Source organism: Cordyceps javanica, chromosome 4 (assembly GCF_051103115.1).
Source record: "Cordyceps javanica chromosome 4, complete sequence".
NCBI lineage: Eukaryota > Fungi > Ascomycota > Sordariomycetes > Hypocreales > Cordycipitaceae > Cordyceps > Cordyceps javanica.
In genome coordinates, this window is record NC_139298.1 from 581,517 (window position 1) to 598,145 (window position 16,629).

General features: G+C 54.1%; 5 protein-coding genes across 5 annotated transcripts; all 5 read right to left on the reverse strand.

The window, feature by feature from the left end:
* Window positions 1–32: 32 nt before the first annotated feature.
* V2A60_006069 (Rad9-domain-containing protein) lies at window positions 33–1,669 on the reverse strand (the record flags this gene model as incomplete). The annotated part of the gene is made up of 5 exons (XM_083257367.1): window positions 33–176; window positions 226–863; window positions 914–1,292; window positions 1,349–1,486; window positions 1,556–1,669. 5 exons carry the CDS (start codon window positions 1,667–1,669, stop codon window positions 33–35), a joined length of 1,413 nt encoding a protein of 470 aa, XP_083113493.1.
* A 1,348-nt stretch (window positions 1,670–3,017) lies between these two features.
* V2A60_006070 (uncharacterized protein) lies at window positions 3,018–4,196 on the reverse strand (the record flags this gene model as incomplete). Its single annotated transcript, XM_083257368.1, has 1 exon — window positions 3,018–4,196. The coding sequence occupies one exon, from the start codon at window positions 4,194–4,196 to the stop codon at window positions 3,018–3,020; it is 1,179 nt and encodes a 392-aa protein (XP_083113494.1).
* A 1,600-nt stretch (window positions 4,197–5,796) lies between these two features.
* On the reverse strand, window positions 5,797–6,307 carry V2A60_006071 (uncharacterized protein; the record flags this gene model as incomplete). The annotated part of the gene is made up of 2 exons (XM_083257369.1): window positions 5,797–6,149; window positions 6,205–6,307. 2 exons carry the CDS (start codon window positions 6,305–6,307, stop codon window positions 5,797–5,799), a joined length of 456 nt encoding a protein of 151 aa, XP_083113495.1.
* Window positions 6,308–10,842: 4,535 nt separating this feature from the next.
* Window positions 10,843–12,350, reverse strand: V2A60_006072 (uncharacterized protein; the record flags this gene model as incomplete). Its single annotated transcript, XM_083257370.1, has 4 exons — window positions 10,843–11,709; window positions 11,763–11,897; window positions 11,960–12,208; window positions 12,243–12,350. 4 exons carry the CDS (start codon window positions 12,348–12,350, stop codon window positions 10,843–10,845), a joined length of 1,359 nt encoding a protein of 452 aa, XP_083113496.1.
* A 3,316-nt stretch (window positions 12,351–15,666) lies between these two features.
* Window positions 15,667–16,311, reverse strand: V2A60_006073 (uncharacterized protein; the record flags this gene model as incomplete). The annotated part of the gene is made up of 1 exon (XM_083257371.1): window positions 15,667–16,311. One exon carries the CDS (start codon window positions 16,309–16,311, stop codon window positions 15,667–15,669), a length of 645 nt encoding a protein of 214 aa, XP_083113497.1.
* Window positions 16,312–16,629: the final 318 nt, after the last annotated feature.

The following is a 16,629-nucleotide window of genomic DNA, read 5'->3' on the forward strand; positions in this document are numbered from 1 at the left end:
CTCCGCACCAGCTGCATCGAACTTGAGCTTACTCAGTCCGGGAACAATGCAAGATTTTGCACGTCTGATAACTTCTGGGTGGGTTCGAGAACGGTAGAATAGTCTGGAGGGGGGTTGGCTTCGTCGTCAGCCGGAGGGGCCGGCTCTGGCCTGCTCATGTGCATAAAGGAATGTGTCTGTCTGGTCAGCCTTTTGGTGGATACGCTGTAGCGTTCTGCAACTCACTGAAATTGGATCGGGATCAGCACTGTGGTCCCAACCAAGTTGCGCGTTCTCTTCCGCATCCTCGTCCTCATCCCTGACCGGTTCCCATCCCTCATCGTCGACAAATAGGCTCTCGGATCGCAGCGTTGGCGGCGGCGGCTTCTGAGAGGGCCGAAGGTCAAAGGCAGACATGCGCGAGACACTGGCTCTAATAGTGCCTATAGGCCGCGAAGCGGACGGCGGCGGTACCCTCGCCGAAGCTTGTGTTGGCGGTTGTGTCGTCTCTGGATGTTGGGGAGCAGGGACATCGGATGGTGCGATGCTCGTCTTACGAGACGCGGCCTCGAGTCGTGGTGCAGTGCTTGCTGGAGCCGTTTTGCGGCCCTTTTTAGTCTTTTGGGCGGGGTTACTTCCTCGCTCTCCGACTGTCATGATGAGAAATTCGCAGGACAGTGCGTCTCCAGCGTAGGAAAACTGAATCGGGCGAGCAGGTAGAGAGTACCGAGCGGAGAGAGCGGAACCGCCAATGCCCGCATGCTGGATGATGGCACGGAAATCCTTGACCGAGATGACAATGTGGAGCTTATCCTCGACCTCAATATCATCAAACTCATCCGCCTCAACCGCAATCGAGGTTTGAAGCGGCTTCTTCAGGACGGCTAGAACTGGTCAGTTGTAGGTTAAAGCAAATGTACACGGCGGCTCGCACCATCTTCGCTCACTGTCTTTTCGCTAAAGCATGTAAAATTGACATGGTCGCCATCGGTGTTTATGTCCAGGTAGTCGATCCCCGGGCCAAAGTGGTCCATGAGCTGTCGTAGGGTGCGGGAAGAGATGGACCAGTGGTGCGGCGCGTCCGGCTTGCTAAACTTGGCATGCACCGGCACACCAGTCTCAAAAGGGAGACGGTGGGTGGACGTGAGACCTGTGCGGAAGACGATGCGGGCAATGAACCGGCTCTTGACGCCCTGGCCGTCCTCGATGGCGACGTCGCAGCGGTCAATCAGCGTCTGCTTTTCCGCATCGCGGTCCCTCTGGCTGTCGGCCGCCGAGCGGCTGCGGAAGAGCGATATCAGCGACTGCAGCGCCTGCAAGGTTAGCAACGGCTGCGGTAGGCGACTTTTATGGGTGCGTGGCGACGTGCCCGAATGTACATGTTGCAGTGGAAACGCTCTTTATACGGACCGGCACCCTGGTAGTTGTAGCGCGAAAAGAAGCGGTTGGTGGCGAACTTGAAGCTCGCGTAGGCCGACTTGGAGCTGTTCAGCGTGCTCAATGTGAACTGTCTCAGTAGCGTTAGTAAAAAAAAATCGTTGGACAAAGCTCCAACTTTGGCGTCTAGCAAACTGACCGAGTCCTTGCGAGCTTCGAGGGACACATCGTCACTAAACTTGTTGAGACAGATGAGGGCATCTCGAAACCCAGAGACGCCCTCCTCGCTTAGGGTAAAGTTGAGTACCGCCATCACCGTACGAGGAACGCCAGAGGATGCTTCTTCTCTCGGGCAGCGTGCCAGCAACTGGGTGGTGGCCGGTGTGACTGGCGAGCGGTTGCGCAGGCAAGGCGTTGTTGAAGTTGACGCGATGGTGGGTCGAAAAGAGGGCTGGGCCGTGAGGACGCTTTCGCGTTAAGAGGTTACAGCGCTCGGCAGCGCGTACAGAGAGCACTAGAGAAGCCTTTGCTACAGTGCACTCCCAGCCAACCTCAGGGTCCGGGTTTCCCTACGGTGAAATCAAAACGCCAAAAGGAAAAGGAGAGGGAAACGTTATTGGAGAATCTCGCTTTAAAGTGCTATGCGACTGGTATCAAATATCAAAGGAAAATCGTCGAAAAAAAAAAGGAAAATGACGATTGAAAATAAATGCAATGCCAACGCGTCGCAGTCGGCACACTTCCTTTCTTCTCCCCTCAATTCCGGAAGCAGCTCCAGCCGCAAAAGCTGAATCTGGTCGCACCCTTTCTCACGCCATGCCTGTCGACAAAGATGCTCGTTCCGAAATGCTTGCCGCCAAAGTACTTGGAGAAGTAGAAGCCCATCCTGGCCCTTCTCTGGCAGCTACTGGTATGATTAGCGGCGGGTTCCGACCGAGGAGAAAGGGTTATATCGGCGTACAGTTTCGGGGCGTGTAGAGAAGGGAAGAAGGCGTCGATCGAGGTTTTTGCAGTGTCAAGAAGATTTATGCTTTTGCAGCTCCCTTGAAACGCTAGGTAGGGGAGGGGGACGACGACCTCGTATTTAACTTGTGCACGGCGGCAGGGCAAAAGCGTATTTTGCGTTTTTCGACGCTTCGTACGACGCGGTGCAGAGGCCTCCGCACAGACATGACAACGAAGAGGAGAGAGAGGTCCTGGCAGGCAGGTCAGCTAGCCTGGACCCTGAGGCGTCCCCTGGACTGAATCTCATTCGCCAGTCTCCGCACCGCGCCGAGTCTCTCAACTGGGACAAGTTGACTGAGTTGATCGATGCCTTGCGCCAAATCATGTTGCAGTGTGCCTGCGCCACAGGTGGCATACCTATTCAGTATTTCATGGCTGCCGGATCGGGGCTCAGCCTTTTCAGCTCACACGCCTCCAGTTTGACAAGGCAGAGAGAGCCCTTTTTACTAGTGCTGGTAGTTAACTAGTGCAGGCCTCCCGTTTGATTGCCATTTTAGGCATTTACATCAACATCTGAAACACCGATTGGGGATAAAGTCTTTGTGTGAAGAGCACGCCTCGCTGTTTCAGTATCTAGATATGCCGGGAAGAAAAAAAGGGAGGGAAAAAAAATGCAACGCTATTGACCGCTATAAAAGTACAGTTTTTCTTATCGCCTATTGCGATTTCTCAGCCTTGAGAGAGCCAGCAGGTGTCGGCGTGACCCAATACATGAATCGGAAGTAATTGATAAAGGCGAAGCCCGTGTAAGTCACCGGCACGTACTGAGCTCCCCTTCGAATCCACCACAGAGCCACACGGGCAGCCCAGTCGGCTCCCACGATGGCCGAGCCCATGGGAGACTTGAACGCCGCGGGCACAATGTGCCGGTAGATGAAGGACTCGTCGTCGTAGTATGCTCTTGCGAACGACACAAAGGACCGCTTCGACTCGGTGTATGCCTGCATGACCTTGTCGCCGGGCAGCGCGCCGTGCAGCTCCGCCTCGCTGCCAATGTACCAGACCTCGGGGATCAGCTCCGGCTTGGACCGGGACCTCGCCTGCTTGAAGAGCTCGATGATGGAGACGGCCGAGGTGCAGTTCGTGGCGACGGCGGCGTGCGTGTCCTTGGTGCCGTGGCAGAGCACCAGAATGTCCGTCTCGGCCAGGACCGGCGCGAGCTTCGAGTAGTCGTCCCTGGACCACTCCACGCCGTGCCGGAGGGGCGTGACGGACGCGACCTGCTCCTTTTGCAGCGCCCTGGTCAGCTCGCCGCCGAGGGCGCCGCTCGACCCCGTCATGGCGACGCGGCGGCCCTTGAGCGTCGTCGCCGTGCCAAAGATGATGTCGACGACGCGGACCATCGATCCAAAGTAGTTTTGGGGGTCAATGTGGTGCAGCACGTGGTACTCGGGACCGACAATCATGCTGTTCCGGTCCTTGGGGAGGACCCGGTAGGGGACGTGGTTCGAGTCGTAGCCCAGGTTCCACGCCACGACCGAGGTCCGGACCACCTGCACCGCCATGACGATGAGCAGGTCGTAGGCGGCCGTCGGGTAGAGGCGGCGCAGCACCATCCAGCTGGCGGAGCTGCCGACGGCCTGGCAGGCGAACTCGAGCGGCATGTGCGAGACGAGGTTGGCGTAGCGGAACTTTGCGTTGAACCGGAGCTGGCGGTTAAAGTACTGGTGGTGGGCCGAGTGCGTCCTGTTTAGCCACCGGACGAACTTGTTGCGCGTCTTTTGGTGCGCCTGCCAGTGGACGAGGTCGAAGAACACCGAGCCAACAACGTAGTGGATGATGGTAAAGGCCGCAGTCACAAGGACCCGGGTATAGTCGGGCGAAGATTCGAACATCGTGGTGGAAGCAGCCGAGCATCAAAGGGTTTCGGGGAGAGAGAGAGGGAGTGCTGGAAAGGAGCGAATCGAGGCGTGGGTGAGGATATGCTTTCGCCTTGATGCAGAGCGCCTCGAGGCCACCTTTTGTATAAGAAGCGGCGTCCCATCATTGATGATATATTATCAGTAAAACCTCCCCATACTAAAAATAACAATGAATCAGGCAGCGGCCCTCTGGCATATTTGCAGCAACGTCAATGGTCAAACGCCCCTAGTCCAATCCCCCCCCCCCCCCCCTCAAAAGGAAAAGCCGGCCTGGGCCGGTACACGCAGCTCGTCGCTTTCGTCGTCTTTTGTGACCACGTTCCCTCTCGATCCCTAGTTTCGCTCACGAGTCGGCAAGTTGTCTACGACCCACAGCGCGACACTGCGGCCCGCCAACATCCAGGCACAAAGAGATGGATCGTCAGCAACGGACGAAAGTGGTCACTACATTCTGTTAGGAACGGGCGAACAAGACCGAGATGAATATTGATCTAGTCTGCCCTATTCTAATTCTGTGATTTGTACTCTTTCCTCGATCTACGTCTCTTTTTTTGCCAGCAGGTCGTGTGCACTTTGGTCATCCAACTATATGCCGTGTCATGCTCCCCAAGACGGAAGCACCACTATAAAACACCAATCTCAAACCGGTGGCCCCCCCGCCCCAGCACCCAGCCAAGCTATGCAGATATCGGCTTTCGAATAAACTCCCCACCAAGACGTTCTTTTTTCTCTCTGCCTCTTTGCCGGTTATTGGAAAGATAACTCGTCCCCCGAGCGAGTTGGCCGTCCGGCCCCACACGGCTGGTAAGGCTGGGCGGAGTCCTGGCCGCAGCCTGGCGAGTCAAAGATGCAAGGGCCCGTCGAGTTTCACCAAATTAGACCAGGGCTTTAAATAAAAAAAGGGGGCAGTGTGTCATGGTGAATGGGCCGCAACCATGTCGCTGACGACGACTCATGCCCGGCATGGATTTTATTTTCTGGGGATTTGTTCGTGTCTGTTATTAGGGTCCACCGGTGCGTGGTTGAATCCGAGCAAGTATACGACGGCCACGTAGGCAGCTTATTATTGGGTGGGAGGCCAGGGACCTGCGCCGTTGGCCAGTTTCATGACTGGGGTGGTCTCGCCGAAACCCAACAGAAGGTCGGCTATCTCGCCGACACCCGCGCGGTACTCATACGCCGAAAATATCCAGAAGCATTTTTCATTGCACCGGGGGCATCAAAGTACATGATACTGAATACAGGTCCATTTTCTCTGTATTTTCCTATTTTCCTACTTTTCCTATTCCTTTGGTTTCTTTTTCCATCTTCCGTCTTCTGTCTTCTCAGTTATCTCCTTTCCAATTTCATCATTATAATTTCCTATTATTTCCCCATTTTTCTCACCTTTAATTTACTTCACTTTCTCCCTTCCCAAGTAGTCCCCAACTCTGCCAATTTATCTTTAATTTTTTCTGATCTCGTATCATGTGTGCTTCATCGCCACCGGCATTGTCTTGCCATTTCCGTTGCCCCGTCTCTGACCATACCTATCGTCTTCTTCTGGGCGGTCAGCCAGCAGTGCTTCACCCTGCTACAGCCGTTGACAATCTCCAAAATGTCCCAGCGAGCGGCCTGGCTTCTTCATCCTAGTCGCGGCGCAGTGCTCGCTCCGGCACCACGTGTTGCCCAGCATCGCCTCGTCACGGACCTGGAGAATGCTGGTCGGATCGATGAGATTCTCCCCGCTGCCGTCTGTGCGTGAATCGAGAATGACGTCGGTGCTCTGCTTCAGCACGACCATGACGCCGTTGGGGCACTTGGCAAGGTCGATGAAAGTGATGTGACGACGGCCTGCTTTCACAGTGAGCCCATGGTAAGCCCGCATTGCAGCGGTCGTGTCGTACTGGTGGTCAATCTCGCTCAACGGAGGACCACCGTACTCGTCTGCTAGTACCTAGGCATTGTGTGGCCCCGTTGCGCCAAGCACCGCAGTCCGTACGCTGAGGAGCCACGTGAAGCCTGGGGGCATCGGACTGCTCCTCCTCGCTGGGCAGGACACACCATCCGAGACAGCTGTAGCGGTTGGGATCAAGTATTTCCATTGGGTTCGAGCCCGCAAGGCGTCTGCTCGGCGAAAAGAAAATCTGTGCCCTCGCGGTTCGCGGCCTGGCGAAGATACTCGTGGACCGCGAACCGGTGGGGCTTCCCGTGATCCCTACTGAACGGGATGCGGCAGAAAGTACAGAGGAGAAAAGCGGAAGTCTCACTTTCCATCCGCCCTGGGGATTCTTGCAGTATTGACTGTCGGCGTGGGAACGGTGCACACTGGATCTTTGGCTGCTTTGCCTGGAGAGCGATCTCTTTTTGTCTGCATGAGAGCTGGATGAGTCCAAAAAGTCTCTTGGTAGCGAGCGTTGGAGGCAGCTGATGTAGTGTGGATGGTTTCCAAGTAGTGTTTCGAAAAACCTATAGGTGTATCGGCAAAGGGTTGTGAGTCGGGGTCCAAGAAGGGAAAAGGCAAAGAAAGCCACAGGGAGAAGGACGGTTATATCATAAGTTCAGATCAGTCATAAATTCTAACGTATCGAGCTGAGATCGGGTCGACTCATCTTTCTTTGAGGTCCATAAATCACGAAGTATCAATATTAAGAATCTTTAGATGAATTTTGGTAGAGAATGTAATAGTACAAATCAGTCATGGGTCTCGATCTGTCCAATTGATGATGGCTTCGGTCTTAAGCCCTGCAGCAAAGTGGCACATAGGCAACGAGCCACTTGTCAACCTCGTAGTATAATAAGGAGTTTAAGATCTTCGAGTCAAGGACATAACCATGTCTTTTACAATCTTGGCAGCAAGTTTGGGCCCCCCGTGGTGGCCCTGCTTCTCCGCTGGCAACGTTTTCCGTGCAGGGGCAGGGTCCGCGATTCAATCTCACCGTATGAGGAGGACGTTCATGTTAGATTCTATGAGAGCGACGTCAACTCGAAAGTTTTGCTCTTCTTTGCTGGCTGCCAATGTGCAGCCGCCGGGGTCGCATTCGAGGCCACCAAGAACACGCCGCCGCGCTGAGGAGCAGAGCATCCTTCACTTTACGAAAGAACCACACCGAGAATGTCCAGCTGTGTCATTTTCACTCCCAAGATCGAGCTCGCCATATCAGCGCTCTCGTCTCTAGCTACCGAAGACAGACTGACGTCTATCGTGGCTTGCACTGCACAGCACATCCACGCCTGGCGTGTGTTCATGACGCGCCAAAACTTGCGCGATCAAGCCACCGATCAGTCTTTTCGGGAGCTTTGTACTAGTCCGCCGTGGCTTGCAGAGATTCGAAGCCGTGATCTCTCATTTTTCATCTACTGTTGTATACGTTGAGGTCTGAGTTTGTGGTGAGGCAGAGCACTAATAGGAGACCTCGCTCGGGTGATTTTTTCCCCCCCTTCACAACTTGAAGAATTTATGAAGAGATCTTGACTGACAAGCTATCTGCTTTCAAACGTCTAGTATCTTTAGCTACGGAAGGAAATATGCCTGAAACAGCGGGAAACAGCAATGGCGTTGATTGAGCTAATCCGGCATCGGGCTCGGGAAAACCACACAGAATATTCCGAAAGTCGGTGTATTCAGATATCAAATGCCGAGTAGACAGTCGCATCATTACAGTACCTTTTTTTTGTTTCAATTGCGAATCCCGGAAATTGTCGTTATCAGTACCTTGTGTCAATACCAATAGCCAAACGTACGGAGACAATTTCTCCTCACGACACCCCCCCTCCCTTGCTGTTACCTCCCCAGGATCCGAGACAACATACACACGGACTTCTGGAACAGGCAACCAGCACGTCCGGGGATGGGTCGTGATATAAATGTCGCCAAATAAAAACCCAGAAGGGTTGATCATTCTCCAAGTAAGGCGGAATTGAACATAGTCCCCATCCGGCTTGCTTTCTTGTCGTTTGACACTCTCCGCAGTACAACTTGAGCCCCCCGCGGCGACTTGATTGGTTGGTCACTTTTATTTTATTTTTATTCTAATTCTTTTTGGCCGTTGCGTCAAGGCGCAGTTGCATCTCGTTCAAAGCGGGGCTCTATCTCCACCCCGGATGGTAATGTCACTGATGTGTCTGGGGGGGGCGTGAGATGACGAGCCATCGAATGGGCCAACTGGAACAAGGCTGATGCCAAAAGAGAGCGACAACCGAGTTCAGTACCGACGCATGACTTCGGGACCTGGCTTCGAGCTAACGACTTGTGCTAGGGCTGTGGAAATTGCGGTATAATACGAGCGCTAGTAAACCCCCTCGACCAACATTCCCGCATCGAACCAGCCTCGTCTCAGCTCAGGCGACACCTCCCAACCTCCCCCCCCCGGTGTACTACATAGCTGATGAGTTCAGTGTACAAGTGCCGATGTAACCCATCGTCCGGAGCACGGCATAGTAGTGCTATCAAGAGATGACAGTAACAGCATACAGCTTCCTCAAGGGCGGACTCTAAGAGACCGGGACCCTTGTTTCTCATTCAGATTTGCTGGCACACTTGTTTTTTTTTGTCTTTCTTTTTTTTCTTTGTTTGTGGTTTTTCAGACAGGGGCTTTCACAAACATTCCTCATGCTATTCTTGTGTTGCTTCTTTAGCGTACTAGGCTTGCATCACGCCCGGTCCCCTTCAAGCAACCTTCCCAAAACATGCGTGATGCGCCGCCCACCAATCAAAGTACCATTGAAGAGAAGTCATTCCACATGTTCCGCCGCACACGCCCACTCTTTCATTGTGGGAAAAGCAGAAATCAGACTCAAAGGCCGCAAAAAGAGAAACACTTCATTGGCCCTCGGGGGCACAAATCATGCCGAGTAGACTAGCCCGCAGAAAAGCCAGTCCTCTTTTCCCTACAAGAGTCTAAGGCTCTAGGTGTCAACGTAGTCCATACAAAGACAGTTTTTCCCCTACTACATAAGCGGGCATTCTCTTTACCCGTCCGTGTTGTAACAGCATTACCGCTGCCGCTGATGCAAGATCCGGTTTGGGGTGGCGCGGCTTCATCGGCTCCTGAGACAAATGTCGACCAGAAAGCTTCCCCGAACACGCGACGAGGAGAGAACATCCAACTCTTCAAACTTCAGGCGCGAAGAATGTCGGCCGAACATTCTTCCTACCTCTCAAACTGTTTCTTGGCCCCGGCTGCTCTCCACCAAACACTAGGCAGTGCATTTCGGACAAGATGTAGGGGGGGTGTGTTGAGAGACGTATGGTTACGGTAGCCGCAGGATACGAATAAGAAAGACGCACGGATTGCCAGTGGCTGCCTGCACATTGCCCTGTGAGCCGCCCGCCACGTGGTCTGACGCCAGCGTCAATAGCAGAATGGCTGCCCATTCCCTCCACATACCAGACTAGCAGATGTTGGGAACGGGGTGAACGGGGTTCCTTCAACTCCGAGAGATGTTTTTTTTTTCGGCTTCGTATTGTACTGAGTACTTGCTTATCCTCTCAACTCATTTCTCAGCCAGTAAAACGAACCCCACAGCGTAACTGGGGAAGGGACGGGGGGGCTTTGCTCCGCGCAGATTTGTCGATTCGCCATGTGGGAGATGCAGAGTCGTCATACTTATCGCCTTGGCAGTCGACATGACGATTCAACCACTCTCACAGCCTCGCCCCCAACGAACTGCCTGCTGATAGGTGACTTGATCCAGTGTGAAGTGCCTCCTTCTCAGGCGTAATGATTCCAGCCCGATTTGCGCCTTGCTCATCTCAGCTTTGGCTTTCGCCCCTCCCCCCCTCACACGACAGGGCGATGTGGAGGTGGGAGAGAAATCGAGGCCTCCCTCGCTTAACAGTTTCGATGGGTGCGTGAAACCCGCACTTGCCTGTCGTGTCAACGAGTTATCAAGTCATCTGCATGAGTCCATCTTAGGCAATCTCCTCTCTATACTACTGTTACTAACGCGACAAGCACAGACACATGCTTCTCTTCTCGATCCCCTCGTTTTTCTGCTGGATGATAAGGCTGTAAACGCCCCCCCGGCTTGCAGATGGCACCAACCAACTGCCAGCTCGGGTGTCAAGCGGCGCGCGCCTTTTTGGGCAAAGCGGTCGACAAGGCACTAGCTAGCCTGGATATAAAGACACCCCACTGTAGACGAGCTGGCGAGTAACATGCGGGCGTTGTGGTGGTGATGACGGTGGCGGCGGCGGCTTTTCGCGCAGCCCATTCCCGGCGATCAGCCCTTGTCAGACGGAGGGGATTAAACAGGATACAACAACACGGCGATTGCCGGCGTCATCTTCCCTTCTCATTTTGAGTCAAATCACGCAAATGGCGATCCCCCCATGACCGAACCTAAAGCAAGAACTAGTGACAAGCTCTGACCAGGCGCATTGCCCGGATGCCTGACCATCACTGTGAGGTTACCTGTCAGCCTGTCTGTCTGTCTGCCTGTCAATGAACAGAATGAACAGGGCTGTCATAGATCTGCAATTCGCCGCGGCTTACGCCAGGTCGAGAGTTCCCAGGTGAGTCAGGGCGCAATATCGCTTCAGTCTGTTTGATCGAGGAGGAGGAGGGGCAAAAATCAGTGCTTCATTCTCCTTTTACATGGCTAACCAACGCCGGCTAAAAACGAACAAATGCGGCGTCTATCGCAGCAAATTGGGGTCCCAATTGTAGTAGTCCACCTGCGCCTGCTCTCGTAAACTGCCCCCTTCAGGCGGCGGCACAGCCCGAGGGTTATCGTTGTGCAGTGAATCTAGATCCACCAGTGGCGCATCCAGGCCCCAAGTATATTCGAGGCCATCTGACGTTGTAAAGTCGGTTACGTCCATGCCCTGTAGGCCGCCAGCACGGAGGACTTGTAGCTTTCGATCACGTATTTCGCGAACGCGCTCCTTGATCGTCTTGAACTGCCTCACATAATGCGGCTCCGCCCAGTAGCTATCAAACTCCTTCATAATCGAGGCAATGCTAAACATGACTTCGCTATCGTCCGTGGCGATCCACGCCGAGAACAAGGCTGCGGGCATAAAGCCTGCCCCTGCAGGAAGCTGTCGGCCCGAGATGCGTGTGATCCATATGGCTTCCTGCGAATAATACAGGGATTCTTCCTGAAGCTTGATGTTTGTGGGGTCCATGGCCGAGAGAAACGCATTAACGACAAGAGTAAAGCTTAGCATCATGGTGTAAGCCACGCCCATTTGTATTTGTGCTCGGACGAGTGCCGGTTTCGGCTTTCTCATCGCCTTGACCATGTTTGTGAGATCCATTAACCGGCGGCGCACAAACGGACACTCAATCTGCATTCGCATGTATTCTCGGATCATCTCGTTCTCATGCATCTCCGGTTGGCGAATAAAGTATGGAAACCGCATCAGGTAAGGCAAGTCTAGACTCTCAATGGGCTGCCCTTTTTCCTCATCGAGAGGCCGGTATGGCCCGACTGCGGTGTTGAGAATCTGAAGATATCTGCCATCGATGGAGATGTTGGGATTCAATATGGCTTCGATACACTTGTGACATATTAGCGAGAAGCAATGTACAAGTTTATGGGGTGGGGGCGTACTGCAGGTATGATTAGGTGGTAGCGCAGTGAGTGCGCAAAGGAGTCGTTCCACGGCTCGTGGATGGTGGAGTTGAGTATATGACAGATGCCTTCCATGTGGCTCATGTACCCCTGCGCCGACTTGGACGCCCACATCTACACAGTATGTTAGCGATTGCGGTAGGCAGCCGCGTCACCGAGATAGAGTCTCCACTGACCTGAGCAATCATGATCATGAAGATGGAACATAGTATGTAAGGAGATTTTGTCTGCTGTGGATCTTGGAGAGCACTGGTGAGGGACTTGAGTGCTTTGCCGTATTTTGAAAGCGTTGTGAGGGACTGTTTCCCGCCGCGCAAATCATCATAGGCATCGAGAAATGTTTCTGTGGCATTGTCCATGAGCTCACTCGTTCCCATGCGGGTAGGGATGCGAGCGAACCACTCTCCAAAGCATTTCAAGTCAAACTGGGGATCGTCGATTTCAAGGGCAGCGGCGAACCGACTGGAAAGCCTGGTAGTCCGGTTGTTGGGCGACGCCGGTGGGGACAGCGACTTTGGTGATGAGCTCTTGGGCCGAGCCGTCTTGACTGGAGCAAAAGTCACGCATTGTTCTTTGAATTTGTATCTCAACTGCCCTTTCCCGGTGCAAGGAATATTCAACCGAGCACATCTGGCGCACTGAGGCGACGCTTGATCACACTGGTCTTGTTACTTGGGCCGCCTCTGGTTGGTTGGTTGGTCGGGGACTTGGCGTACCTTTTTTTTCTGTTTGTGGCAAGCGTCACAGCCGCGAAAACTAGGAACGCCTGGCATGGTGTAGACCGAAGACTATGTCAACTAGACAGGGAAGAAAAAAAATCGGGCAGGCGGCGATGGGTGCGAGACGGCTTGAAGGGGGGGGAGGGTTATATGTATGGGTTGGTGGTGTACCAGTAGCATCCCCCTGCCGAAGTGCGCGGTTGGGGTTGGGGTTGGGGCAAAGACAAGAGTATGGCGAATAGGGCAGTATCTGCTGTTTCCTGATGGCGATTCTGGACAGTCGAGCACAAGACAAGGGATTGCCGCGTTGTCGAGGACAAGGTGCCCCTCTTCTTTTAAACTGGCTGAGTCTCTAAAGGTTGGGTGGTGGGCAGCGCCGCGGCGGAGCCAACCAAATTTGCCGAGTTGGCGCTGGACGTGTGTATCCAACAAGCGCAGCAGGCAGCGTACCTAGCAGACTGAGGGTGGGGTGTGCGGCAGAATGCTCGACGCCCGGCCGTGGGATCAGTGACGCTGTCGAGGGGGGGGGGACTACTGTGAGCAAGGTGTTGGTGATGGTGGATGAGAAGCAGGCAAACAGAGAGTGTGGGCCCATCGCCCAGGGACGGGGGAGGGCGCGGTTCCGCGACGGCGCCTCTGGCGGTGTGGCGTTAGTTGCGAACGAAGCCCGGCAGGGATGGATGGTGACAGGACAGGGTTAGCTAGCCCCTTTGATCGTGCAGTCGTGCGGTCTCGTGGTCGCCCGGACGCGCGGAATGGGAGACGTTGGGCAAGTGAGGTTGAGGGTATTCAGTGGCGCTATTCTGTGGTTTGTGGTGTGGGCCGCGGTACCAAGAACCTGCCAGTAGGTACCTATTGACGAACATCGGGTAGGGTGCGGTGTAGTGGGAGGAAAGGAGGGAGCGAGGCCAGCGGTCGAAGAAGGGCAGGTGTGCTGAAATGAGATGCAAGAAAAATATGTACAGATATCACTACGGATGACCTACCCACCTATCAATTGGTAGGTTGGTAGGTAGGGATGGATTGCTTGGTTCTACCTACTCCGAACTTGATCGCCAAGTGGCCTACGCATAATGGAACCAGCGTCGGGTACTGCCCGTTTCGTACCATTATTACCTACTTATGGCTGTGCAGCCGTGGTACTTCTTAGCCCCCGTAGATGCGCCTCATTATGAAACCCCTTCAATCAAGCCTTTAAGCCTTTAAGCCGTCAAGCCTCAAAGCCTTCAAGCCTCAAAGCCTTCAAGCCCTACGAAAAGCGATAGAATCCGTGTTCTCCCCGCCGTCCCCGAGAGACAAGGTCCATACGCCTGACTACGATGACACACGCAGCGCCCGTCCCATTTTGTCCGTTAAATACCGACTCAACTCGAGACAATCACTTCAGCCCCGTCAAACGGGCAGCAATGTAAGTAGTACTTGGTACTTTTAGCGGTAGTATATACTCTTAGAGGGGAGGGTGCGACTCCGCGCCCCGGTGGCTCGCACTCTTATTCCATCCCGTCACCGCCGACGCCCAAGCCGAACCTGATAACTGTTTTATTAGCACCACGCTACTTGCCAATGGCCTCAAAGTATCACTTCGTAGGTTCCTCCGTTTAATGCTCCGTTGAATGCTCCGTTCACTGCTCCGTTGAATCGGAGGATACAAACAAAAATACATAGGTAGTTGCGACTGTTAGTCAAGTGTCCGTATGTATATCCGTACATGTGAGCAAGTCGAATCTGCTTTGCCAGAGTACACCCATGGCAACATGGCAAACAGAGTTCCGCTCCGCCACGCTAACAACTGCTATTGAATGTACTCCGCTCGCAGCAAACTGCTTGAGACTCTCATTGCGTCATATTCCTTGTTACCTGGGCGCTTTTTTTTTTCTCGGAGACATTGCGGATAGTGCGGATACCTGCCTCTGAAATGCTGAATACCTAGGTATCAGCAGCCTTGCTCTTCTAGAGCCCGTCCCTCTCAATCCTCAGCGCCATCACTCAAGCTCCCTGCACGCCCTTCTGAGAAGCGATTTTGACCGCCCTCCCATCTATTCGGTGGACTGTTTGTTTCCAAGGCCAGCCAGCAAGCCACCTGACGCCTACCACGATCTACAGGGCTGTTGTTCGAGCGACAGCCCTGCTTCGTCCCCTTTTTCGAGGGACCTGGGCACATGGCATCGAAGCACTGCCCGTCATTAGTTGATCTGTGGATAAGAAACTCGTCCTTATTTTCGGCAAGGCATGCAGAAGGCTCCTGTCCCACACGAAACCATTCGCTAAGCTGCTACTTCTTTCGAAGGAGCCGAGCTGCGACAGGCTGGTGGGCTTTCGTATAGTAACCTCGGGCCCAAACGCCACAGCGCTGAGACTTGCCAGCAGCTCAGATGAACCTGGACGCGGGAATTAAGGAAACTTTGTATATGAATGAAACTAGACGCTACCCTTCGTGCGTTTTCGAGGTCCCGGGACACTCGTAGGATCCCGTCATGCCCTCAGCACTTATATCATTCCAATCAAACTCACATCTAAACCGTAACGGATCGATCTTGTACGCCACAACGATTGAGCCAGAAAACAAAACAATTCTGAAATAAAAGTGAAGGGAAAAAAAAGTGAATCAAGGGGGGTTATTGCTACCCCGGTAATCCCAGGCTCCAAACTCTGTCCTGATAACCCATTTGTTTCTTGGTAACCCCAACGCCAACAACACATGCAGTTACTCTTTCTTGCTCCTACAGGAACGACGCAAAGGCATCCGCACACGCAATAACAAGGCGTGAAATCTCACAGCCTAAGGAAAATCGAAAGGCATCCATAAAATCCGAAACTGAACCAAACGCAAAATTCACATCGTAAAATCAAATGCTTCGTCGCAGACTACATGTCCCTGTCCCGCAATGCTTTGAGCAAGCACTCATTCATATCCCATATAGCGTCTCCTGATACCATGATCATGGCGAGACCATGCCCAATGGAGTGGTGACCAATATCGTGCGAGAGAGGGCCAAAAGGCCAGCCGGCTGTGTGGAACCCGATAGTCGCTTCGCACACAACTGCCAGCCAGTAAAAACCTGCAAGCTCTACCATTCCAAGCGTGCATAAGAGGCTGCTAGCCGGATCTAGTGTCGGGGTCATTCGCTGCCCGAGGTGTGCGGATCGTTGCCGGGGCCGACGCTCTACATAACAGGCGAGGCAAGTAGCCGCGAATCGGGATCATCCATTGCAATGCTGTCCATGCGCGCTCCTTCCAATCCCTCAATACTGAGGAGACGGTTCTCCACGGTCTGAAAGCGCGGCTCGTAGCTGGAGGCGCGGGCCTCGATACCTTCGATGCGCTTCTCAATGGTTTCGAGCCGCACCTCGATCCGCAGGAAGCCCTGCGCAATATCGTGGCTCAATCGATCAATTTTGTTGGTGAAAGACCGCAGCGAGGTCGCGAGCGGCGGTGCCTCGGCGCCTGGCGTGCTCGATGGCACTCGAGGCTCGTGGTTGTGTCGCGGCTCCTGCAGAGCGAACCGCCACTGGTTGCCGAGCTGCACCTCACAAACGGCCTTGGCGCGGAAGGGGCAGTCAATTTTGCGCGTCGACGGGTTACGCTTCTTAGCCGTGCTGCTGTACTTGACGCCGCCGCGGTCGCAGACCAGGTCGTAGCGCGTGGGCTTGCCCTCGCGGTAATTGGATGCCCGGAGCTTGACGATGCCATAGCCCTGGTCCTTAGCGACGCGCTGTACCGAGGCCATCAGATCATCAAACGACCGGAATATGCCCTCGGGCGGCGGCAGAAGCGCCGGGGGAGGCGTGCCGGCATCAGGACTTGACATGACGGCGACCGTGATTTCCGTCTTGCTTTTGGGCGTGCGGCGCGGGATGGCCTGAAGTGACGTAGGTACGCGACAGTGCGAGAAACGCGGGTCAGAGCCAATACAGGGCAAGCGAGGGTCAGGGAGAGTATGCAACCGTCGGGTGGGAAACTGCGGTTAGAGGAGAGGAGGTGCCCTCAAAACACACGGCCCTCGAAGAGGCAGGGACCAATTCGCGATGCAGAGCACAGTTCACGGTGAGCGAAGCGCTGGGTGTTGGTTCCGTTTGCTTGCCGTACAGTACAATGTAAGAGGCTGGAGTGTGAGGATTTTTCCAAT